The sequence below is a fragment of the Hypanus sabinus genome, chromosome 22 (assembly GCF_030144855.1).
Source record: "Hypanus sabinus isolate sHypSab1 chromosome 22, sHypSab1.hap1, whole genome shotgun sequence".
In the NCBI taxonomy this organism is placed as follows: Eukaryota; Metazoa; Chordata; class Chondrichthyes; order Myliobatiformes; family Dasyatidae; genus Hypanus; species Hypanus sabinus.
In genome coordinates this window covers 61,550,537-61,576,341 of record NC_082727.1, presented here as the reverse complement: position 1 = coordinate 61,576,341, position 25,805 = coordinate 61,550,537, and the positions used below count along the sequence as shown (strand labels likewise).

At 40.4% G+C, this 25,805-nt stretch overlaps 1 protein-coding gene across 1 annotated transcript in view; it reads right to left on the bottom strand.

Moving 5' to 3' along the window:
- Positions 1 to 1,660: 1,660 nt before the first annotated feature.
- Positions 1,661 to 25,805, bottom strand: part of trub1 (TruB pseudouridine (psi) synthase family member 1) — a 43,942-nt gene continuing 19,797 nt past the window's right edge. Inside the window, exons 5-9 of the mRNA XM_059948007.1 lie at positions 18,806 to 18,887; positions 11,323 to 11,395; positions 6,108 to 6,247; positions 2,488 to 2,544; positions 1,661 to 2,392 (exon numbers count right to left, since the gene is read on the bottom strand). Coding sequence (XP_059803990.1) covers positions 2,187 to 2,392; positions 2,488 to 2,544; positions 6,108 to 6,247; positions 11,323 to 11,395; positions 18,806 to 18,887 — 558 coding nt within the window. The 3' untranslated portion in view covers positions 1,661 to 2,186. The remainder of the gene's footprint in view (positions 2,393 to 2,487; positions 2,545 to 6,107; positions 6,248 to 11,322; positions 11,396 to 18,805; positions 18,888 to 25,805) is intronic.

Here is a 25,805-nt window from a genome sequence, read left to right as displayed (position 1 = left end):
TGAGATTAGTTCACTGAACTAATGGTTTCATTCTCCCACTGTTATTTTTTTATATCAGTTGGACAGGGTCGACCATGGATGTTGCATCCTAGCTGTCTATGTACAAGCCAAGGACAGCGAGCTGTTCCCCATGCAGCAAGCTCCCCCTCTCCATTCAGCTGATGAATCCAAAGGAAGAGCAAAGACCGATACAGTTTGGCATCAGTGGCGTCGCAGGAGTTCTCAGTCAGTGTTGAGCTCAACGTAGGATTAGAGACCCCAGCTCCATCGTTTTCCCTCCGACGCAGCCTTCCCCATTAGTGGGTATAGCCACAAGGCAGCAGAGTGTAGAGATCAGAGTTCTCCTTCTCCGAGACAAGCTACCAACCACAGCTGAAGGGCCCCATCTGCCTGAAGCAACTGATTTAAGATGCCAGTAATCCGTCCTTGCCCCTTCTCCCATCAGTAGAAACTGTTCTGCTGGACTTAGTAGCTAACCCAGATGTGAAGGCCAGGAGCTGGACTTGGTTGTCAGAGGCTATTTGAGATTTAACCATTGGGAGCACTTAATAGGTAGTGGGAGCTCATCCCACTATCTCCCATTCCCATGCCCAAGCTATGACAACCTTAAGGAACTGATTATCCATAAAATTAAGTATGTGGAAAACATTTACTCTACTGTTAGTATTTTGGTTGAAACCCTGCAACAGAAATTGAAAAAAAAGTGGAGAGTAGATGGGTTGGTGGTAGTGATGATAGGAGGCAGTAGGTGAGGTGAAGGATGATAGGCAGATCAACTTGGGTAGGAAAGGAGGCGGCACAGAGCTGGGAGACAGAGACAGGTGGAATATAGATGGAGACAAAGAGGCAGATGGAACCAGGTGGGGGAGGGGAGAGGGTTGAATGAGAGAGTGAAGATGGAGATAGGTAGGAGGATGTTGGGCAGAAATGAAAAGGCTCCCAGAGCAGCAATCTGATGAGAGGAAAATAATAAGGGGAATCATTGGGAGAAAGGACTAGAGCAGATGAAATCAGAACCAGATAGGGAAGGAGAGAGTGAGAACAGGTGGATAAAAGGTGTGGAACCCAAAGAGGGAGATGAAAATGTGTGATGAGGAGGCTGGGGGGCAGTGGGGTGGGGGGAGGCGATAGAAAGGGGGAGTGGGTTCAGAAACACAACTGAGATTAGAGTTGCCTGAAATCAAATAATTCATCCAATTGAAACTACCCAGGCTACAAATTGATTACCAAGTTTGCTCCAGATTAGGCTTCCTCTATACCAGTGAGACCAGGCAAACCTGGTAACTGGTTTGCAGAGCACTCTGCACGCTGTCCGCGATAGCCTTCCAAGTTCCCAGTTACAAGCCATTTTAATTCCCCTTCCCATTCGCACACTGACCTGACCATCGGCGGCCTTTTTCACTGCCACTGTGAGGCCCAATACAAACAAGAGGAGCAACACCTTATATTCCCTGTAGGTAGTCGACAACCATAATATATCCTGTGGCAATAAATTGGCTGAGGTGTTCATTTACATCAAATCAAGATAATTACTGATAATGAAAAAGCAATTGCAACATACAACTCACACCTGAGGTACAGATTTAGGAAAAAAATCCTTTACGCTCTGACAAAAAGCAAATTACGTGCCAAGATTATTAAATGACAATGAACAACAATAAAAAAACCATACCCATTTATTAGATCAGCTTTGATGAAAGAATGTGTGCTGAATCTTTTATGAGCTACTTCCTAATTATACAAACATTATTAACATCTTTCATCAGGAGAAAATCTATGCATCATTAAAATGTCAGTAAAACAAAGTTGCGAGGACGTTGACTGGATTACTCTATACAATAGCACAGTTGTGGTGTGCATAAGGTGGTGGCAGCTTAATTGGACAACAATGGAAGTTAACAGTTCTAATTTTCAGTGATTACATTCTTATTGAAAACTGTTTAAAGCTCTGAATGTGTTGAGATACACAAGATTACTCCAGTAAAATTCAAATTATAGTGCTCTGACCAACAGTTATTCAAACATCAACAGTATTTGGTCACCATACATTGGTTTGTGAAAGGCAGATGTGCTGAATCTCCTGCATGGAGTCACTTCATGCCTTTCTAAACATCGCTGTGAAGTGCCTCAGGACACCCAGACAAAGGCACTGTATAGTCACAAGTCTTTGTTCACCTATCGAGAAATCAATCGATTTCTTTTTCCTGTTCAGAGATTTCACTCTTTAATTTCTTGTAACCTCCTTCATTTGTGACCAACTGTCTGCAGTTCTCAATGGCTTTCACTACTTCACTGATTGTCCACTTCTCCTCTTGAAGTGCATGTTCATCCAATGTAAAAGGTCCCTGTTTGGTTCTGATCAACTCTTTAATAAAGGCACAGGAAGAAAGCTCTAGCAGAAATAAAATGTGTTATGTCAGACATTGAATTTCAAACAAAAATTGCTACCATAAAAAGGTTAGTACTCTGTCTGAATTTCTTCCCTACCTTTGCCAAGGTCATTCACCAAACTACGAACGTAAAAGCCACCTCCACATTCAATATCTGAAACAGATACACACCATTCCATGCAGCATGAAAGATCTTCAATTCTTTACATTTTTATTATGTGATAATAGCCTCAGCAATTTGAAGGATTTCACAGAACATAAGAAAATAGGAGAATTGGGCCAATTTTTTCTATACCATCTGTTCTACAATCAACAAGAGAATATCTGCTGATACTGGAAATCCAAGCAACATACACAAAATGCTGGAGGAACTCAACAGACCTGGCAACATCTATGGAAAAGAGTATAGTCGACAGTTCAGGCCAAGACTCTTCATCGGGACTGCAGAAAACAAGATGAGAAGTCAGAATTAGAAGGTGGAGAGGAGGGAGGAAGAAACACAAGGTGATAGGTAAAATCGGGAGGGGCAGAGTGGTGAAGTAAGGAGTTGGGAAGTTGATTGCTGAAAGAGATACAGAGCTGGAGAAGGAGGAATCTGACAGGAGAAGACAGAAGGCCATGGTAAAAAGAAAAGGGGAGGTGCACCAGAGGGAAGTGAAGGGCAGGTAAAGAGATAAGGTGAGAGAGGGGAAAGGGGACTAGGGAATGGTGAAAGGGAGAAGGCATTACCGGAAAAGTTTGAGAAATCGATGTTCGTGCCATCAAGTTGGAGGCTACCTAGTCAAAATTCACAATGCCCTCCTCCAACATGAGTGTGGCCTCATTGCAACAGTAGAGGAGACCGTGGCCTGGCATGTTGGAATGGAATGGGAAGTGGCATTAAAATGGGTGGTCACTGGGAGATTCCGCTTTTCTTGGTGAAGTGGTCTTCCAATCTACATCCGGTCTCACCGATATACAGGAGGCCACATTGGGAGCACTGAATGCAATAGATGACCCCAACAGACTCACAGGTGAAGTGTCTCCTCACCTAGTAGGACTGTCTGGGGCCTTGAATGGTAGTGAGGGAGGAGGTGTAGGGGCAGGTGTAGCACTTGTTCTGCTTACAAGGATAAGTGCCAGGACGGAGATCAGTGAGGAGGGACAAATGGACAAGGGAGTTGCGTAGGAAGCGATCTCTTTGGAAAGCAGAAAGTGGAGGAGTGGTGGGGGGGAGTGAAAGATGTGTTAGGTGGTGGGAGATGGAGGAAATTACAGACAACTATGTGCTGGATGCAAAGGCTGTTGAGGTGGTAGGTGACAAGAGGAACCCTATTCCAGGTCCCAGGTGGGGTGGTGGGAGGATGGGGTGAGGGCAGACATAAATGAAATGGAAGCGATGTGGTTGAGGGCAGTATTGACGCTGGAGAAAGAGAAGCCGCTTTGTTTGAAGAAGAAGGATGTCTCCTCCGTTCTGGAATGAAAAGCCACTTTTCCCACCCTGTTACTGGTAAAAATGCCACCACATTCTCTCAATTCCTCCGTCTCCACTGCAGCTGCTCTCAGGATGAGGCTTTTCATTCCCCTCTCGTCTCTCTCACCTCATCTTCTTACCTGTCCATCACCTCCCTCTGGTGTTCCATGGCCTTCTGTCCTCTCCTGTCAGATGCCCCCTTCTCCAGCCTAATATCTCTTTCACCAATCAACTTCCCTGCTCTTTAGTTCAGCCCTCCCCCCCCCCCAGGTTTTACCTATCACCTTGCACTTCTTCCTTCCCTTCCCCACCTTCTTATACTGACTCATCCTTTTTTCTCCGGTCCTGATGAAGCGTTTCAGCCTGAAACATCACCTCTACTTCTTTCCATAGATGTTGCCTGGCCTGCTGAGCTCCTCCAGCATTTTGTGTGTGTTGTTCCACAATCGATCACCATTTACCCACCTGCACTTTAAAGATGTCTAACTAGTCAGTTTTCTCCATTACCTGGGCAGAGGGTTCCAGCAACTGTGAAAAGATATTTCTATATATCTCAGTTTTAAGCGACAGGCCTACCTCAAACACAAGGAAATCTGCAGATGCTAGAAATTCAAGCAATGCACACAAAATGCTGGTGGAACACAGCAGGTCAGGCAGCATCTATGGAAAAGAGTAAACAGTTTTGCACCAAGACCCTACTTCGGGATTTGTCTGGGTCCTGATGAAGGGTTTCAGCCCGAAACATCAACTGTTTACTCTTTTCCACAGATGCTGCCTGACCTGCTGAGTTCCTTCAACATTTTGTGTGTTACTGTGGTAGTATACAATGTTCTAATTTATTCTGTATTTCATTTAAATATATAATTTGTTATTGTTAAACACTAGTTGTCTTTTTTTTATACCTTTATAACTACTTCCATGAACCTTTGGCTTATTGGCGCAGCTGCTTAACAGGGCCAAAATTTACTGGACCCGATCCGTCCCAATTAACTAGAATTCACTGCATTTCCAAATCAGTTTAGTGTGTAGTTTGGATAGAAATGTGCATTTGCTGACTTTTCCACGTGCCTATTGAGTGCAGAAGCTGTGGATTAGAGAGATGCCGGGCAGTAACTGCAGGTGGGAATGAGCACTGTTCTCCTGGATTGGGGTGCTGGTTCTCCTGGATTGTTCTAAGTTTCATCAGTGTTGTTGGAGCCTATGCACCCATCATGAGGTATCAGGAGTTGAATCACTTCCTGCTGATATCCCCATCTCTGTCTGCGTACATTTGCATTTTTGGTAATTAAACTGGTTGTTATCTTCATACCTCTAACAAATTTGAAGTGGACGAACCGAGCCAGCAGAGCCCGACCCCGAGAATAAGGAATAAGCCAATGTTTGACCGACTTAAGCGCCGGGCCAGATTGAGAAGGTCGGGTGCAGTTTCTCTGGGGGCTCCAGTTTCCTCCCACAGTCCAACGATGTACTGGTTAGTAGGCTAATTGGTCATTGTAAAATGTCCTATGATTATGCTCGGTTTTAATTGGGTGTTGCTGGGGCAGTGAGACGCAAAGGGCCATTGGGGCCTACTCTGCACTTCATTTCTAAATAAATAAATAAAACATTAGCTCATTTTCACTTCCAACAGTAATGACCTGATCTGCTAATTACTTCCAGCATTTTTACGTCTTGTTTCAGTTTGGAAGCATCTACAGTATTTTTTACTTTCAACATGTTTTTGCCTATGTAGTAGAGCCTGAGTTTCGGCTACTCTCTCAGCCGGCCTGCCGTCCTGAAAGGTCTCCAGATCCCACTGTTCCTGAGCAATGGTATCATTAAGCTTATATTCTTCTTCATCCGTTTCATCTACAATCTCACTTGTTTATGCATGAGGAAGCAAAACAAAAGCATAAAAATTACAATATTAATGCCTTTCATTCCAGGCAATGACTCCATCAGCAGCTGTTATTTCCACATTCAATGAATTAATCCTCCCTCTTGTCAACTCAGTATAAGTGAAACTCTATCTTTGTAAGAATGAATGGCAAATACTGAATTTGCACCACATCTTGTTGAAATATCTTTGAAACATGGGAGATAATATTCCAACATATTCTAGGAAAACCATTTGTGATAATATACTTAGGGAAGGACAGCAGTGCTTTATGCACAAGAGTAGGAGGAAAGGAAAAGATTTAACTTTGCTAGGTATACTGCCTGACCATTACAATAAGAGAATAAGTGAATTTATTATGAAATATTGAAAGCATTTATTTTCTTACCAAGAGTAAAGTGAGGAGGACTGTAATCCTGTACAGAAAGATCATACACCATTACACATCTAGCAGGTTTAGATTCTACAGCTTCTCCTTTCTTCACCAAACAAGAAAGCCTTTGCCCATTCTGTTTCAAAGCAGAATATCTGAAAATAAGAATATATATATATATATATATTAGACATGGGTGGCACAGTAGCATAGTGGATAGCATAATGTGCCAGCGACATGGGTTCAGTTCTGCCGCTGTCTGAAAGGAGTTTGTATGTTCTCCCCGGGACTATGTGGGTTTTTTCCTCCGAATGGTCGGGTTTCCTCTCATATTCTAAAGATTAGTAGGTTAATTGGTCACACAGATGTAATGATTAGGTGTGGCGCAGGCTCGTTCGGCTGGAAATGTCTCTGACCCTGCTGCATCTCTAAATCTTTAAAACACAACATTGCCAAAGGTAAAGGGATTTCTGTAATTCCCACAAGGTTCTGGAAAGATTCGTTAACAAACAAATGTTAAAGAATCATTTTATTGATACAAAATATTCTCAGCACAGGTTACATTCTCAGATTCAGATTAGATTAGTTTCTTTGCTTCTGCTACCAAGTCTAGTCTATCACACTCTAACTAACAGCATCCAGGCATATTTTGCTTTCCAGTGTTCAGCAAGTATTTGCTCCCTGTTGTACCAAAGAAGCTTAATATTTTTACAAGGGGATCATCAGGGAGCAGGCTATGTAGAATCTACGCCAACACCACAGACTCAAAACAGTTACTTTTTCCAAGCAGTATGGCTAATCAACACCTCCACCCACTAACCTAACCCTCCACACTCCCAACCACCACTACTTTATCAGTTCCTGTCAGTCACCTTATGTACTGACACCCTTGTACCTAACGTCACTTTATAGACATACTATCAGTGTCTGTATATAAACTATCTTACATATTTATATTTATTGAGTTTTATTATTATTATTATCATCATCATCATCATCATCATCATTGTGTTCTTTGTCTTTTGGTTTATTTTTGTGCTACATTGGATCAGAAGCAATTATTTTGTGCTCCTATGTGCCTGTGTACTGGAAACAATCTTGAAATGTAGACTGTAAGCAGTTCTTTAAAGAAAATTTAATTATTTGGGTCAAATTTAATACAAGATGCATTACTAGCCCACAATTGCAATGCAGCTGTCAATGTATATGAAAATCTTCTCATATTCATTGACAGCTATACCCAGCAATGTTTTACGCCCCATGGATTCTGCACAATATGCTGACTACTACTAATCTTTTCCATTTTATTAAGGGAAAAGACTGCTTTGAAACAAATAATTTGGAGCATATTAAAAACTTGCAGAATCATTACAGCACAGAAGGGTGCAGTAAGGCAGTTGCCAGTACAGCCGATTGCAGATGCTGAAATCTGCAGCAGCAAACAATCTGCTAGAGGAACTTCTGTCTATTTCCCTCCATCGATGCTGCCTGCCTGCTGAGTTCTTCCAGCAATTTTGTATGTGTTGCTTGAGATATCCAACATCTGCAGTTTCTCGTGTCTATTCCACAAAACTTAAAGTTTTTAAACAAGATTTTTGTGATACTTTGCCACATTCTTTCTCAACAATCTTGATAAGCAATATCCAATTTCAACTTCTCCATTAGTTCAAAAACTTTAATCAGTAAATGGGAAACAAAGTATTCAAATATATAAAAACCAAACCTGACTGTAATTGGTCCAACATTGCTTATTACTATCAGTTTATTATTTTACAGGCCAGAAGAACATCAAACCTCTGTAAAATTATTTGCTATTTTATTCTCACTTAGCCTTACTGTTCTCTTCAGGCTCCCCCAATTTATTGCATTTAGCTCAGTCTTTGTCTGAAGAATTAACTTACCTGACTTGTACGTGTCACCATTTTACCATATTATGCCTCTCTTGCTATCCAAGAAGCTCTGGCTTTGGTTACCTAAACATTTCCTTTTTTGGGAATATACACAGTCTGCACTTCTTTAAAGAGGCCCCTCCAGGATCAACCATGGATGTTGTGTCACAGCTGTCTATATGATACGCAAGCCAGGACAGTATGGTATTGAGAGCAAGCTGTTGCTCATGCAGCACGCTCCCTCTTTCCACGCAGCAGATGAATCCAAAGGAACAGCAGATACCAAAACAGTTTGGCACCAGCAGCAAGCTGGAGTTGCCAGTCAGCACTTAACCCAACATAGGACTGCTTAGGGACTCCAGCTCTGGATTTTTCCTTTGGGTTTAATCCCAAAGCTTTACCCATGAGTGGGTATAGCCACAAGGCAATAGAGGTTTGAGATCAGAGCTCAGCTTTTCTTATATAAACTCCCAACCACAGCTGATGAGCCCCATCTGACTGAAGTGACTGGTTTTAAGGTGTCACCTTTGGCCCTTTTCCTGTCAGTAGAAATGGTTTCATCAGGCTTAGGAGCTAAGCCACACATGAAGGCCAGGAAGTGTCTTTGGTTGTCTAAGGCTATTTGAGATATATGACATTGTGAGCATTTAATAGGTAGTGGGAGCTTTTCCCCATTACACTCATGGCTGTAACAACCTGAAGGAACCTCTTCTTTAAAGAGCTCCCAGAAATCTGTTGTGTTTCTCCTGTTAACTTTTGGTTCTATTTTATGTTTCCCAAATCCTCCTCTTGCCACTTAAGTTCATCCTCTTCCAGTCAAGCAGCTCTATTTTAGACAGCTCCTTGCTCTTCTTTATTAGTAAGTTAAACCCTATGATACAATAACCACTCTTCCCCCCAGTGTTCTCCAGCCGACAAGTGGTCCAACTGTCTCACTTCATTCCCAGGCACCAGAAATACCTCCTTCCTAGTTGGATAGAGAACATAATGGACATTCCAGAAATCCTCCCCTACCTTTCCCTTTACCCTAAAATGACCCCAATCAATGTTCAGTAATTAAAGCACCTTCCCTGCTTCTCCATCCCTCGTTCCCACACTGCCCACCAATATCACCTCTTCATAGTTTTTTCACATCTTTGTTAATTTCCTGCAGGCTGGCCATCATCCTTTCATCAACTGAAAGTGTATTTTTTAAACGTTTGTGTTAGCTTTTCAAGTTCTGACCATATGATCCATTCTGATGATATTGAAGTGTACCACAGCTGCAAACTCACCCACTTTCCTAAGCAGACTCTTCTGCACTCTTTCCATGCCATCTATACCACGACAGCAGGGAGGCAACGCACAACATGGGGCTCACAAAAGTCTATCTGTTCCTGTAGGAAAGGAACCTGGCATAGTGACTGCATTTTTTGAGCTTCTCTTGTGCTTTTACATCATAACTTTAAAAATAGATGAGTTGTGATTGTTACTGCCAGGCTATTTTTCCAACACTAATTCATTTTAATTTTCAAGTTCCGTAGTGTATTAGATGGTGTTTTATCCAAAGAAATGTCATGTGGCCTTTTTTATATATTCTTTGCATCTCCTTAAAGTCATAAAGCTAAAAACTATACCTTTGGCTTACAATTGTTTGTCTAAGTTCTGTAAATTGCATTGTAGTCCTGTTGTAAGTACTGTTTCTACAGACTACCCATCATGAAGTTTGGTAAGTGGGGAATTACAGGTGACGAAGGAAGAAAGGCTATTCTGCTGTTTTATAAATGAATAGTCTGAAAAAGAGAACAAGAGCTGGAATGTGTCCTCAGTCATGGTTTCGGAGTTTGAGGACCGGCTATTGTCATTGCAGAGTGCTGAAGAGGATCCTCTCTCTTCTTCTATCACATTCCTTCTTCACCGCCCTTTGCCTTTTCCAGCTATCACATCCTAGTTTCTTACTTCACCCCTCTCCCACCTCCCTGCTTCACTCGTCACCTTCCAGCTGGTCCTTCTTCCCCTCCCCACCTTCTTATTCTGGCTTCTTTCCCCTTCCTTTCCAGTCCTGATGAAGGGTCTCAGCCCAAAAAGTCGAATATTTATTAATTTCCATAATGCTGTCAGACCTGATGAGCCCCCGCAGCATTTTGCATGTGTTACTGATCATAGAAGGGTTCCAGATCACAGAATCCATAAGTTGGACTCTACAGGTAAAGAGAATACAAGATAGTAAATAGGTTGTTGTCCTGAAGAGTGAACAGTTGAAGGAAGTACAAGAGTCTCAGAGTGTGTGCCACTCTAGTGTTGGTACTTAATGTGGAAAAGTTTAGAGAGAAATTGCTTCTGAAAGAGTGTATCCCAAAATGAGACCAATAGACAGGGGATTGTATAAGTGGGAAAAGGATTAGTGTATAAATGCAGTAATTACGCCAGGTTCCTTTGTTACAGGGACAAATGGACTTTTCTGCAGCCTTCATTGTGAGCCCCACACTGTGCATTGCTTCCCCACTGTTGCGGTAATAGATGGCACGGAAAGAGTGCAGAATAGTCTGCTAAGGAAAGGGGGTGAGGAAATGGCGAGTGTGGAGCAGCGTGAGAGGCTGAGGAACAGATGGAAGAGAAGGAATGCCAGGGGCAGGAGGAGGCACAAGCGTAGACACTCCCAGCCCTGAGACCAGGCAAGGTCATTCGATTCCAAACAATTGGCTTGTTTGATCATTATAGAATATCCCTCTTCAAACTACCTCCCCTCTCCCTTCCCCTTCTCCCAACCATGATTACCTTCTCCCTACCCCTTCCCATTCTCAGTCCACAATATGGACCCATATATGTCATGAAATTTTTGCATCAACATGACAGTGCAATACATAAAATTACTACAGTACTGTGCAAAAAATCCTAGGCACCACAGCTATATACGTGAGCTGAAAACTTTTGCACACTTCATTCATTATGTGCTATGTCATATGACGTGGGTGATCAATGGTCTTTCCATGACCATGACTGTTCATGGCAAATTTTTCTACAGAAGTGGTTTGCCACTGCCTTCTTCTTTCCAAGACAGGTGCCCCAGCTATTATCAATACTCTTCAGAGATTGTCTTCCTGGCATCAGTGGTCGCATAATCAGGACATGTGATATGCACCATTTGCTCATACTGGGGGGACTAAGCAGGTACTACACCTGCAAGCTAGCGGAGGGAAGGAGCACCTTACACTTACTTTGGTAGAGATGTATCTCCACCTCACCTCCCAACTGTACAGTACTGTGCCTAATTGACCAACAAACGGATGAATGCAAAATATTCACAGCAATCATCTTCTATCAGTCTCACGTGGTTGAAGTATACAGAAAAAATAACTTACAATGGTGGAGTCTGCATAATGCTTCCTGTAAATTTCTTCAGAGTCCTTTCCAGATCATCTTTCGTTATGTGATCTAATTAACAGAAAAATTAAATAAACACTTAAGCTCTTGCCCTCTTGCCAAAAAACTGCAATACATTTATATTGAAAATATTCAAAGTAGCATCAATATTTTAAAATATAGTGGATTCCATTTAATTATGACACATCATGACCACTGCATTTTGGCCCAATTAAGCGGCTGCCCCAATTAGCTGAAGTTTTATGGAAATACAGGTGTCCCCCGTTTTTCAAACGTTTGCTTTATGACACCTCGCTGTTACGAAAGACCTACATTAGATACCTGTTTTCACTAACAGAAGGTGTTTTTGCCTTTTACGAAAAAAGGCAGCACGCAAAAAAACGCAGTGTGTGAAAAAAGACAGCGTGCACCCCAAGCAGCCAAGCTCCTTCCCTGGAACTGCATTCTAGCTGGCATTGCTTAAACACGTGCCTGTGAGCATCTGTGCTTTGTGTCGATTTATTTTGTGCATCCGTTTACAAGATGAATTCTAAGGTATCAGAAAAGCCTAAAGGAGCTTGTAAGAGTGTTACACTTAGCGTAAAACTAGACATAATTAAGCGTTTCGATCTTGGTGAACGAAGTAAGGACATAGTGAGTTTGGCTTGTGGAAGTTGACGAAGAGGATGTTGAAGAGGTTTTGGCATCCCATGACCAAGAACTGACAGATGAAGAGCTGATGCAATTGCAAGAGGAAAGGATAACAATTGAAACTGAACACAGTAGCAAATGGCCCAAACGTGAATTCGTCCAGGAACTAAACGTGAAGCAACTGCATGAGATTTTCACTGTGACTGACAACACTGCAATGATTGCAGAAAAGTATGACTTTAATTTTGAAAGGATATGTAGGTTTAGGGCAATGTTTGAGTACTTACAAAGAACCGTAGGATAGAAAACTGTACAAGGCTAAGCAGGCAAGCATACTGGTGTTTTTCAAGCCTTCTACATCAGCCACAGCAGACAACAAACCTCAACCTTCGACACTGAGGCAGGCAGACATAGGTGATCTGCCTGCCCTGATGGAAACAGATGACTATGAGCTGACACCCCAGTCTCCCACCACCCCAACCTCTGACGACTCAGCCTAACACACCATCATCAGTGTGCTCACTGTCTTCCCGATTCCAGTAAGTGAAACTACACTATACATACATTATTTCTACTTTATATAGGCTGTGTAATTTTATGTGTTATTTGGTATGATTGGCAGCTTCCTAGCTTAAAGGTTACTGGGGAGAGTCTTTCTACCAAGATCGCTTGCACCGAGTCTTTCTGCGAGGGCGCATGCGTGAGGCTGTATATTTATCAGATCATTCCTGTTTTTACTATATGTTACTGTTATTTTTGGTTTTATGTGTTAATTAGCATGGTTTGGTAGGTTATTTTTGGGAACGCGCACAAATTTTTCCCATATAAATTGCTTCACTTTACGACATTCTGGCTTACGAACCATTTCATAGGAATGCTCTACTTTTGGATAGCGGGGGAAACCTGTAGTTAAAAGGTATAAAAAAAGACAAACTAACATTTAACTGAGTGACAATTTATGTATTTAAATGAAATACAGAACAAATTAGAACACTACCGATACTTCTACAATACTATAAAATTGTGTATCAGTTTAGAATCAGGTTTATTATCACCAGCATGTGGTGTGAAATTTGTTAACTAGCAGCAGCAGTTCAATGCAATACATAATATAGAAGAAAAAGTAAAATTAAATAAGTAAATCAATGACAGCATATGTATATTGAATAGATTAAAATTGTACAAAAACAGAAATATATATTAAAAAAGTGAGGCAGTATTCATGGGTTCAATGTCCATTTAGGAATCGGATGGCAGAGGGGAAGAAGCTGTTCCTGAATCACTGAGTGTGTGCCTTCAGGCTTCTGTACCTCCTACCTGATGGTAGCAGTGAGAAAACGACACTCCTTGGTGCTAGGGGCTCTTAATAATGGACACCGCCTTTCTGAGACACCGCTCCTTGAAGATGCCCTGGGTACTTTGTAGGCTGGACCAGACAGTAATGCAGCCTGTCAGAATGCTTTCCACAGTACAGCTATAGAAGTTTTTGAGTATTTTTGTTAACATACCAAATCTCTTCAAGCTCCTAATGAAGTATTGTCACTGTCTTGCCTTCTTTATAGCTGCATCGACATGTTGGGACCAGGTTAGATCCTCAGAGATCTTGACACCCAGAGAGTGAAACTGCTCACTCTCTCCCATTCTGATCCATCTTTGAGGATTGGTATGTGTTCCTTCATCTTATCCTTCCTGAAGTCCACAATCAGCTCTTAGTTCCTAATAGTTATTGATAGAAGAATTTATCTGCCGTGTTTTTTGATTGACGGTAAATGAACAAAATCAGCATAGACACCTAGTGCAGATGATGGACTTCTTTCATACAATGCTTTCAATGATTGCATCCTCCAAATCTTCATTTTCATTGTAACATTCAAGGTGATTGTCAATACTTTCAAATTCTTCATATTTCCTAACTTAATGAAGTCGTGAAATTGTTTCATTTTCACTCCCAGCTGTTTCTGGGAATGTTTGAATGCTTGAAATTGCAGCGAGCAAAACAGTCCCAAATTATACTTTGCTTAGTTCTTCACAACCATCAGTGACAAAAATTGCTACTTTTTGATTACAAACACACACAACTGATGCTATTTAAAAACTGCGCACTCTAAGCATGGTGTGGTATCTAGTAGTGCACAAGTTCACATCACTGACACGAATTAGAATGTTCTCCAAAAGTCTCGTGTTCTGATTAAGCCATATAGTATCCCAAATAAACAAATGGAATCTTGTCTATTTTCTAGGTTTCATTTTTAGTCTTTAAGAGTTGTCCCAAATAAGTGACTACCCCAATTAACCGATGGCCCAATTAATTGGAATTCACTGTACCTCATAATAAATTAAGTTTAACAAGTATTTGAAGCAACTCCACCACGACCTGGATGTTAATAGCAGAAGGATAACATCTCCACAGCTTTCCCTGTGTATTTTATTTACGTCAGTTTGAGGAGTTCCTACCACATTTACAATTGGAGACTGGGTAAATGCCCTCGAATTTTTTTGCCCAATATGCAATGCTTTCAAAAATAGGAAGGATCTTAATCTTAATACCAGTCACTGTAATGTCGGCAGATTTCAATGTCAACTGGATTGAACACAATTCTCCAGTTGCCTAGCAAAGATCAACTGAGACCTTCCACATCAGAATAATCTCTCAAACTCCATCTCCTCAAGTTTAATTGTCATTCAACCATACAGATGAATGTAGCAAAACAAAATAGCTCCTCTGGGCCGAGGTGCAAAACACAGTACCAAAAGTCACACAGCACATATATCTAACTACAATAGCAGAAAAGCATAGTCACAAAAAAATAGTGGATTCCAGTTAATTGGGACACATCAGGGCCCGTAGGTTTTGACCCAACTATGCAGCTGCTCCAAGTAGTAAAAGTGTCGATGAAATAGTTTAAAAAGCTATAGACAAACTACCATTTAACTGAATAACAAATTACGAATGCAAATGAAATACAGAACAAATTATCACATTATCAAAACTACTACAGTGCTATAAAACTCTGCATTAATTCCTAATAGTTATCGACAGAGGAATTCATCCGGTTTGTGCTGCTTGTACTTTTGATTGATTGTAAATGAACAAAGTCAACCCAGACACCTAGTGTAGATAATGGAATGCCTTCCTACAATGTTTCCTTTGAATCTTCAGTTTTATTGCAACCGTAATTGAGCAACTCACTAGCGGGGTAGAACTGCAGTACAGTCAGCCCTCCTTATCCGTGGATTCCATATGCAACCAACCGCGGATCAGGAAAACCCAGAAGTTCTCTCTCCAGCACTCATTGCTTGAGCAGTACAGACTATTTTTTCTTGTCATTATTCCCTAAACAATACAGTATAGCAACTATTTACATAGCATTTACATTGTATTAGGTATTATAAGTAATCTGGAAATGACTTAAAAGTACAGGCAGTCCCCTGGTTATGAATGAGTTCCATTCCTGAGTCCGTCTTTAAGTCGGATTTGAAGTTGGAACAGGTACATCCAGTATTATTTAGCATCAGTTAGTCAAACGTTTTTCTTAGTATATATATATATAGTACATATTTTACCTTTCTATGCATATAAAACACTTAAGAAACATATGTATTTCACTAATTAAATTACTGCGTTGCTTAGTAATAATTGTAGCTTTCATCAGGGCAGGGCCTTTCACATTCTCCATTAAAATTGTTCCGATCATTGACCGACTGTAGCCTAACGCTTTTCCAATGACCGATGGCGTTTCACCTCTTTCCGATCGCTTTATTACTTCCACCTTAATTTCAATCGTGATCGTGATTATTTTTGTGAACAGAAACACTGCGGATTCAGAGCTGCACTACCAGGTCCTAATGTCCACCGTACGGAGACGTGTTAAATAAAGTCCAGGGTTCCGCTGGGTCCTAAAGACCACTGCACTGATACATGTTAAATAAGGGACTTGAGCATCTGCGAATTTTGGTATCCATGGGCATCCCGGAACCAATCCCCCATGGGTAAGGAGGGCCAACAGTACCTTGATGTTCTTAATATCCAGCAGTGTTTTGTTATTGTAAAAACGCTGTAAAGGGCAAACAATTACATCTTTATTTGGACCCACTCAAAACTAATAAAGGACTAAAGAGTACCTACACACAAGGTTAAGGCTACTGCTGTCAATGTTGGAGAAAAGCGAATGAAAGATATTATGCAAGGTAAGTCAAATTAAGAGAGATTTAAGAAAACAATAGATCTGAATTCTGAAAGACATTCACAAAATAACTCTTGCAAAATATTCTCTTCACATAGGTATATCATTTTCTTCATTTTATGAATTCACTGAACCTTTCAGGGGAAAATGCTCCAGTATCCACAGGTTCTGCCTAGTGCACAACTAACCCAAGCACCAAAGGACCCTAACTCCAGCAATTGGTTGGGAGATTGGTGGAACCTCAACATCACTTTAAACTCAAACTTGTGTAATGCCCTGGTTAAGATTTTTACTGCTATGCTGTAAGCATTTCACTTTAGCAGTTCTCTAAGAGTAGTCTGTTCTGCTTTCGGCCTGTTTGGGTCTGAGCTGAACTAAGAGGCTTTGTTGTTCAACTTAGGAATGTGGTGACAACCAATCAGCACGGTGGACTGGGAAAAGACAGGAGGGAAGACAGCTGAGGATGTCGCCCCTGTTCACAAGGAGCTTTGTGCAGATGAATTAAGACTTCATGGAGGAAGGATCAATACTCCCATGGGAGAGCCTGTTTGTTCGAGATGGATTTCGAGGGACATTCAGTAGCTGCAGTATGTACATTGAAGACAACAACATCTGGAAGATCTGGGCCCACCATGCACAGGCGACTTCTTGTATTTGTTTTCTTTCTTTCTTTTAATAAATGGTTTCTTAAATGGTTTCTTTATGTAGTGTATGATCTGTTATTTCTTGCCGGGGGCAGGAAATCACACAGCATTCACACAAACCAGGGTGTGGGTGGGCGAGACATCTCAACTTCACTGACTTGTGGGACCAAAGTCCCATGATTAGGTTAGAGTTAAATCAGGGCTGTCAGGGATGCCGGACGTGCAGTTTGAAGAGCCAGAAGGGCCTATTCCGTACTGTGTCTAAATTAAAATAAATAAATAGATAGATAGATAGATAGATAGATAGATAGATAGATAGATAGATAGATAGATAGATAGATAAATAAATAAATAGATAAATAGATAAATAAATAAATAGATAGATAAATAAATAAATAAATGGATAAATAAATGAATGAATGAATGAATGAATGAATGAATGAATGAATGAATGAATGAATAAATAAATAAATAAATAACCAGCCAACCAACCAACCAACCAGAAGCCATAAGATCTGTAATGACAGGGTTCAGTGATGAAAGAACCAGGCTCAAGTCCGGAAATCAAGAACAGACTTTCAGTGAGATCGAGCTTACAAAGCTGAATAGAGAGAAGGAGCTAGATGAGTATCTGAGTTGTAAAAGAAGGCTAACAAGGATATATCTGAATTTCAGTGACAGACAAGCTGAGCCAAGGCCAAGATAAGACAACTTCGTGATGCAGCCTTACAGGTGACATGGATATGAGGTTCAAGAATAAAGTTGACTCAGATGTCAAGCTTTCATGAATGTCAGTTTCACTGGCATAGAGAAGAATGGTATTAGTGCCGAGGGAATGAGGTTTCTGTCAGGAGTCAGAAACAATTGCTTCAATTTTACCCAATATTTACTGGGAGAATTTTCAGCTCACTAAGTTCTGAAAAAAAAACATCTTAATGCAATGACAATGTAGGGTTCACACATGATCAATAGAGTTGTACAACTTTAGTCTACATTGGACACCATTTCCCCAATTACTAATTTGACAATTTCATTTGCTAAGTGCTTTCTAATCCATCGCCAAGATTAAGTATGGAAATAGAGAACAGCTGTTATATGAGGCAGACAGAAAGTCCATGTAAAATTATCATTTTGTACTTTTCTCCCTACTCAAATTCAGAAGCAGCATTTATCAAACAAAATAGAGGTTAGTGATTATCTGTGGCTGAACAAGAAACAAAGTGTTCTACCCTTTTCATAGCAAATACTTCATCTATAAACAAATACAGTGTCCAACCTGAGCAAAGATCTATAGAAAGGAATGAAGTAAATCATCAATAGATCCACTTGAACTGCAGAGTGGAGGAACATCTGTAACTCACTTATAAGAGTGCAAGAAATTTTTAATGATTACCTTAGCAGGCAATTCACTATCTAGTCTATAGGGAACTCTTCATATCAAAGTCATTCAGTGATGCCAGGTTATTTGCTCAGATCAAATGAAGGATATCTTGAACCCATAATTTTCTGTCTTAAAAGCATAAACTGCTTACCAGAGAGTAGATTTCTAAACATCCATGCAGTGCACTTTCGAAATACAGAACTAACCAAACCTATCAAAGTTTTAAAAATACAAGTATAGGTAATATTGGTAAGTATACAAAATTATGAGGGTATTGATATGCTGGTTCATGAGAAACTTTTCTCTCATAATAGAGGCATCCAAAATGATAAGAGTATTGATTTAAGGTGAGTCATAAATTATTTAAATAATCTTCTTTTCACCTGGAGGGTAGTTACAATCTGGAATCCAATGCCCCAAAAAGCAGTAGAGCCAGGGACTCCAGTAATGTTGAAAAAATATCTGAATGAGCATTTGAATAAGCAAGATATAGAAAACACTCTGGGCTGCTCATCAATAGTATAGATGGGCAACTGACAATTGGTGTGGACATGATGTTTCTGTAGAGTATTACTCTATCTGTCTTATTGATAATTAAACTGACTTACTGAAACTTTCTTACCATATGATTGCTCTTCTGTCACCATTCCTATGGCATCAAATGTGTCTGTTGCCTTTCCAAATTCTCCAACAGTTGTGTATTTCTGAAAATAAATTGAACAGTTAAATTGCAGAAGCTTGAAACTCTTTTGACACAACCATCTTCACCATCTATTTTCTGTTTTTCTGTAGTGTGTATTTATATGCTTGCTCATTGCTCATATGCAACTCTAAAACTTGCACAGAGACACACTGAGAAATGTTGACCAAGAACATGAACGCAATGAGATCCTTTGTCCAGCTTACTCGAGTTCTGCCTTTTTCAGCTTAAACCACTATTTGATTTGGCAAAGGCAGTTAACATAAGTAGAAAGATAACAGATTAACAAAATTAAATTCATAAATTCTCCAACTTAATTCAGTGCATCACATTGTGAAGATGAATTAACATGGTACCACTAATTTGAAGAATGAAAGGACAATTTCCTTCCTGCAGTAAATAGTAACCACATGAAACAAGGAATAAATACATTTAACAATGTGCAATCTGATTTATTATTTTTTCCCCTAAGTTTTCAATTGCCTTATCCAGGACCTGACCACTGGATAAATTGATGTTCATGAATAATTTTCTTGTTTCCAGTTGTTTGAAGTCAGTAAGACCTGAAATGTGATTCAAGGTGAATTTATGTAAATTTCCCCTGATATTTGTTGAGCTTCTGTCTCCTTGAAAGATGCCGAGTCTGACAGGCATTCAACTGGCAGATAGCCATCTGCAAAATTAGTGTAGTCTGGGTCAGACTGCTGTCCCAATGGAATACAGCCTGCTAATAAACCTTGCCAGTGACTACACAGAGAGTGGCAAGACATTTCATTTATTAATATACTGTACCTATACAAAGTATTCACTCCCCCTTGGAAGTTTTCATGTTTTATTATTTTACAACATTGAATCACAGTAGATTAAATTTGGCTTTTGACATTGATCAACAGAAAAAGACTCTTTTGTGTCAAAGTGAAATAGATCGCTACAAAGTGATCTAAATTAATTACAAATATAAAACACAAAAAAATTGATTGTTTAAGTATTTATCCCTTTAATATGACACACCAAATCATCACTGATTTTAGAAGTTGCATAAGTAGTTAAATGGAGATCACCAGTGGGCAGTCAAGGTGCCTCCACACCACCACCCCCCAATTTCTTCCCGGGTGTCTCAGGAAACGGCTTGTTAGCCCTCACCAGCAGTCTCCCAAGTCAGCATCAAGAAACCCACCATTCTCCGGCCTCACACATCTAGGGTATACACACTCTGGTCGCACCAAATCCGTGAGATTGTGATGTCTTGCCCACCCAAGCCCATTTGGGTGAATGCTGTGTGATTTGCCACCCTGTTACAGCTTTTTGCAGGAAATAACAAATCACACACTGCATACAGTTAGAAGTATATTTATGAATATTAACTAGAGTCAGTACAGAAAAGAAAAAAAAAAGGGCCTATTATAATTAAACAGTCAAATGCGCACAGGTTGGAGCTCAAGTCTTCCAAAAGTCATAATCACCGATCCCCAGTAGACTTCCACACCTTGGCTCCATCAAATCACGGTCCCCACTGGATCAAATCCTATGAGCAGTACTCTCCAGAATCTTCACTCTTCATCTCCCGCCAAACAAAGACAAAGACTGCCGCCGGTGTCAGGCACAAAAAAATAACCTGTCCCCCAGCCTCCTCACCTGATTAGATGGCCCACATTCCTAAGCACCCCTTATCTCTAACAATAACCCTTCTACAGAAAGACCATTACATGAAATACCCTACACCATTAGCAGTGAAACCTTTACCAGGGCGCTACAGTAGTAAAAATGCACCTGTGTTTGTTCTTCAGTTGGAAACTATCCTATCCCTCAACCAGAAGGAAAAAAAGTTCTATAGACACCTGAAGGCTGAGGAACAATATGAAAACTTCACAATCCAAATATCAGAGGGAAGGTGTAAAGAACACAGGAGATCCAGCAATGTGCTGATAATCACGGCATCCTTCAGTGCTGTCAGTACAAACGCCAAGGGTCCCACCCTACCACGTGACAAGAGCAGACAAAGGTTTATCAAGGCTAATGAGGCAGTCATCATGGAATGCAGCTGCTGGGAGAATCACTTGTAGAACTCTTCAACTGTGAATTTACATTGACTTGAATAATCAGGTCTAATCTCACTGGCACCACACTGAAAAAAGTCAAAAATTCCATAAATAAAACAAGTCCTCACAATCTGATGATATGATATTCCCATCGAAATTTGGGGGAGAGGAACTGCAGGCAGGAATCCGCAGCCTCATTGCTACATATTGAAAGAGGAAGGCATAACAGGGACATCACCAGAGATCCAAGAAAGGATACTGGGACAGAGAAAAACTGCAGTAACTACAAATGAGCCTTCTTGCTATGTGCTACTATCAAGCTACATAAAGAAAGTCTTCTGCAAGGATCGCCATGTTGTGGTGGAGAGGTTAGTGAGTTCCTCAGATCTCAAGAGCAAAGCTGTCTAGATGCCATTGGGTCTCCCATGGCAGTAAGATCAAGGGATAAGTTCCAGACGAAAACCCATTCAACCAATTCCTCAGTGGTGGAGTTGGCGGCAGATGATAACACATCACAATGGCAGTGAAGGCGAAGGAAGTCTGCATCAGTGAATGATCCCCAATCATCTTGCATTCTATGCTACTGAACCTGACCTTGATTTGTCAAGGACTGTGTGGTGGCTACCTGTGCATCAGCCTCCATGCATTAAACAAAGACATGCATAGGCATTCTCCATTAAGGGAATGACCCTTAACTGTCCTTACACATCTGAGAATGTGAGAATGTTGTTCTTCGACTACAGTTCAGCATTCAACTAATTCCCTCCAGGCTGACAAGAAGCTCAGAGACCTCAACCTTCATCCTGCCTTGTGCAGCTGGATCCTGGACTTCCTGTCAGATCACTGGCAGGTGGTGAGAGTGGGCTCCCTCACTTCTGCCCCTCTGGCCCTCAACACAGGTGCTCCTCAGGGCTGTGTACTAAGCCCCTTTACTCTCCATATACCCATGATTGTGTCATCACCCACAACTCCAATCTAATTAAATTTGCTGACAACACTACATTGATTGGCCTAATCTCAAATAATAATGAGGCAGCCTAGAGAAGAAGTCATCACCCTAACCCAGTGGTGTCAAGAAAACAACTCTCCCGCAATGTCATATAAACAAAGGAGCTGGCTTTGGACTATAGAAGGAATGGACAAAGACTAAGATCAATGGATCTGCGGTTGAGAGGATGAACAGCTTCAAGTTCAAGAAGAAGATAGTCTGTACATGCTCAACAACAAGTGCTGGAGAGGGAACTTCCGAGTTTTCCCAAACTGTGGTTGGTTGATTCTGAGCATGTGGAACCCGCAGATAAGGAGGGCCGACTGTATCCTGTGGGACCGCTTGTGTAACTCTTGCCTGGGTATGTTGTGTGGTAACCACTCGAAGACGACATTCCTGTGACAGGTCATTTTTGGTGATAATCCGTATGTGGATTTGGAACAACACAACGGACAAGATCGAGCTTGGGGAAACAAGGCTCAGAGTCTTGAGATGGTAAAGTAGGAAAGTTCAGTCATCCATGTAAGAAATGATGGGAGAGATATTTATAAGTCACGTTGTCCCCATCTCCCCATACTCTGTACAAAGTTTTTAACCATAAATGGCTATATGTCACCAAGTATTGTATCTTTATTTCAAAATCAGAATAATTAACTGCTAAGCTCCATTCTGAATTTGTCTGGGATGTCTATCAACATCTCATCCTATTATAGACAAGCAGTTCAATATGGCCAATTATCATTTTCTAAGTTTATTCATTCATGGCTGTCACTGGCTTATAACTGAACAGAGGAAGCAGTTGAGAATCAATCATACTGTTGTCTAGAAATCACATATTGTCCAGACTCATTAAGGGTGACTGATTTCCTTCCCCAAAGGATACAAGTGAACCAGATGGCTTTTTATGACAGTCTGGTATTGCGAAGTTACAAACAGTCACTGAGACTTCAACATTTATTGATTTACAGTGGATTCTGCTTTACTGGTTCACATCGGGACCAGTACATTTTAGCTCAATTAAGCATCTGCCCCAATTTGCTGGTTTCATGGAAATAGTTAAAAATGCATAAAAAAGACAAACGAGCATTTAACTGAATAACAAATTATATCTTTAAATGAGGTACAAAAAAATTAGAAACACCCCCAAAACTACTACAATACTATAAAACTGTGCACTAATCGTTATCGACAGAGGAATCCATCCAGTGTTTGCTGCCGTTTTCTTTTGACTGACTGGAATTGAAAAAAATTGGCGCAGACACCTCGAGCGGATAATGGACTGCCTTCATACAATGCTTTCCATGATTGCATCCTCCAAATCTTCACTTTCATTGTAACATTCAGGTTGATTGTTGATACTTTCAAATTCTTTGTAGTTCCTAACTTATTTAGTAATCTGTTGAAGTAGTAAAATCATTTTATTTTCACGCCTGAATGCTTGAAACCACCGTAAGCAAAACAACTCTGCTTATTACTCACCAACTATCAGTGAAAAAAATTACTGCATCTTAAACACAACCACACGCAAGTGTCGCTAATTAAAAACTGTTTGCTCTTAGCATGGTGTAGTGTCAAACAGTCAAGTGATGTGCACATGACTGACTCTAGTTAGAATATTCGGCAACAGTCTTCTGTCCCAATTAAGTGGTATATTGTCCCAATAAACGAAAGGAATCCATGCAATTTTCTTCACAAACAAGAGAAAATATGCAGATGGTGAAAGTCCGAGCAACAAACACAATGCTGGAGGAACTCAGCAGGCCAGGCAGCATCTATGCAAAAAGATACAATTCACATTGCAGACCGAAACCCTTCCGCAGGACTAGAGAAAAAAGCTGAGGAGTAGATTTAAAAGGTGGGGGGAGAGGAGAGAGATGAAGCCTGGAGGGGGAAGGATGAAGTAAAGAGCTGGGAAGTTGATTGGAGAAAGAGACAGAAGGCCATGGAAGTAAGAAAAGGGGAAGGGGCACCAGAAGGAGGCGATGGGCGGACAAGGAGATAAAATGAGAGAAGGAAAATGGGATGGGAAATGGAGGGAAATTTGAGAAATCTATGTACATGTCATCAGGTTGGAGGCTACCCAAACAGAAGACAAGGTGTTGTTTCTCAAACCTAAGTGTGGCCTCAGCACCACAGCAGAGGAGGCCATGGATGACATATCGGAATGGGAGTGAGAAGTGGAATTAAAATGGGATTGGGAATTAAGATCAACTTCCCAGCTCTCAACTTCATCCTCCACCTCCAGACTTCATCTCTCACCTTGTGTTCCTCTCTTCCTTCTCCCCTCCTTTTAAATCTACTACTCAGCTTTTTTCTCCAGTCCTGCAGAAGGGTTTCGGCCTGAAATGTCGACTGTACTCTACTAGACTGTACTAGATGCTGCCTGGCCAGCTGAGTTCCTGTGTGTGCTGCCCAGCTATTTTCTTGATTTGTTTAAGTTCTTTAAGAGTTGTTCCAAATAAGCAACTGCTCAATTAACCAGAATTAACTGTATTTAAATCCACAGTGAGTTGCCGACTCATACCCCTCCCTTCCTCTACATCATCAACGGAACCTAGGGATATTTCAAAGTTCTTTGGGTATTTAAAACTTTGAATTGATATACATTGGGGAAAAGAAGTCTAGTTATTAACTAAGCAACTTCAAGTGTAGAGAAATCTGCATACAATGTAATCTTACTGTAAGTGTGTAAAAAGAGATAAATGTTACAGATGGAATGGGGGACAGGCATCCCAGTGTGTAGCTTGTTAATCACTTGCCGTTAACACAAAAAAATGTATTTACATAAGATAACACACAAAGTGGCCAATCTCTTATACACAACCACGGGGAACTGAAGGTGAATCCAGGCAATCAACCGTCTGCCCTGAGCAGGACTCTAGGCTTTAAATGGTGTGATGCACACAATACACTGAAGTGAAACTAAGGAAAACCATGAATGTACTTTACACATTTAAAAGACAACAGTTGAAACGGTTTACCCTTTGCAATTTTCCCACAACAAATGACTTCAGAACACAAAGGCTGATCAGATGCAAATGTAGTCAAAAACAGCAAGAGCTGTTTGCTTCTGACGTTGATAATCTCAAACCACAGCATGGGCAACTTCCAATACATTATTAATTCTTTCCCATCCTTCTGCAAAATGTCAAGGAATATTAATCCCTCAATCACAACAAAAAGTGAAATTTAATTCAGTGTTTTTTTTCAATGATCTTTTCAACAATATGTATTTTTAATATTTAATGCACGCATTGCACACAGATCAAAATAATTTGGTTAGAAATTTTGCACCATCATTACAACTGATCAATTCAACTGCATGATACTAAAGCAAAACAAATCACAATGGAAGAATAGAATAAAAAGGAAACCTCCATTAAAGAAACTTACGTCAAGACAAGCTTAAAGAGGTTCTAAATTCATCATTAGACAAAGAAAAGAAATCAAAAATCTTGAAATATTTTAAGCAATACTTTGAATTACCTTCACTTATCTACTAATTTGATTTAATGATAGAAATACAATCTGTAACATAAAATACATTTGCAGAGCCAGGCTCCAGAGGTAAAATCTTAACAGCTTAATCTTGACAGATAAGTGTGCAACAACATAGTGTCAAAAGCAAATCTAGATGTCCCAGAGGCAAGGATAATATCCTGCAACCAGTCATTCATAGGTTCCTTAATTGAGCTTTTGTCTTGTAACAAAGCAAAGATTGTACAAACTCCTGGATTCTTTGCCGCTCATGAAAAAACTGGAATAAATTTGCAAGTCACCAGAAATATGTAATGTTTTCATTAGAAAACTTGAAAAGAATCAATTCCTATTACTCAGAAGTGATTTAAAGGAAGATGGTAATGAACAGGAATGTCCTATGTCATTTTCATTGGAC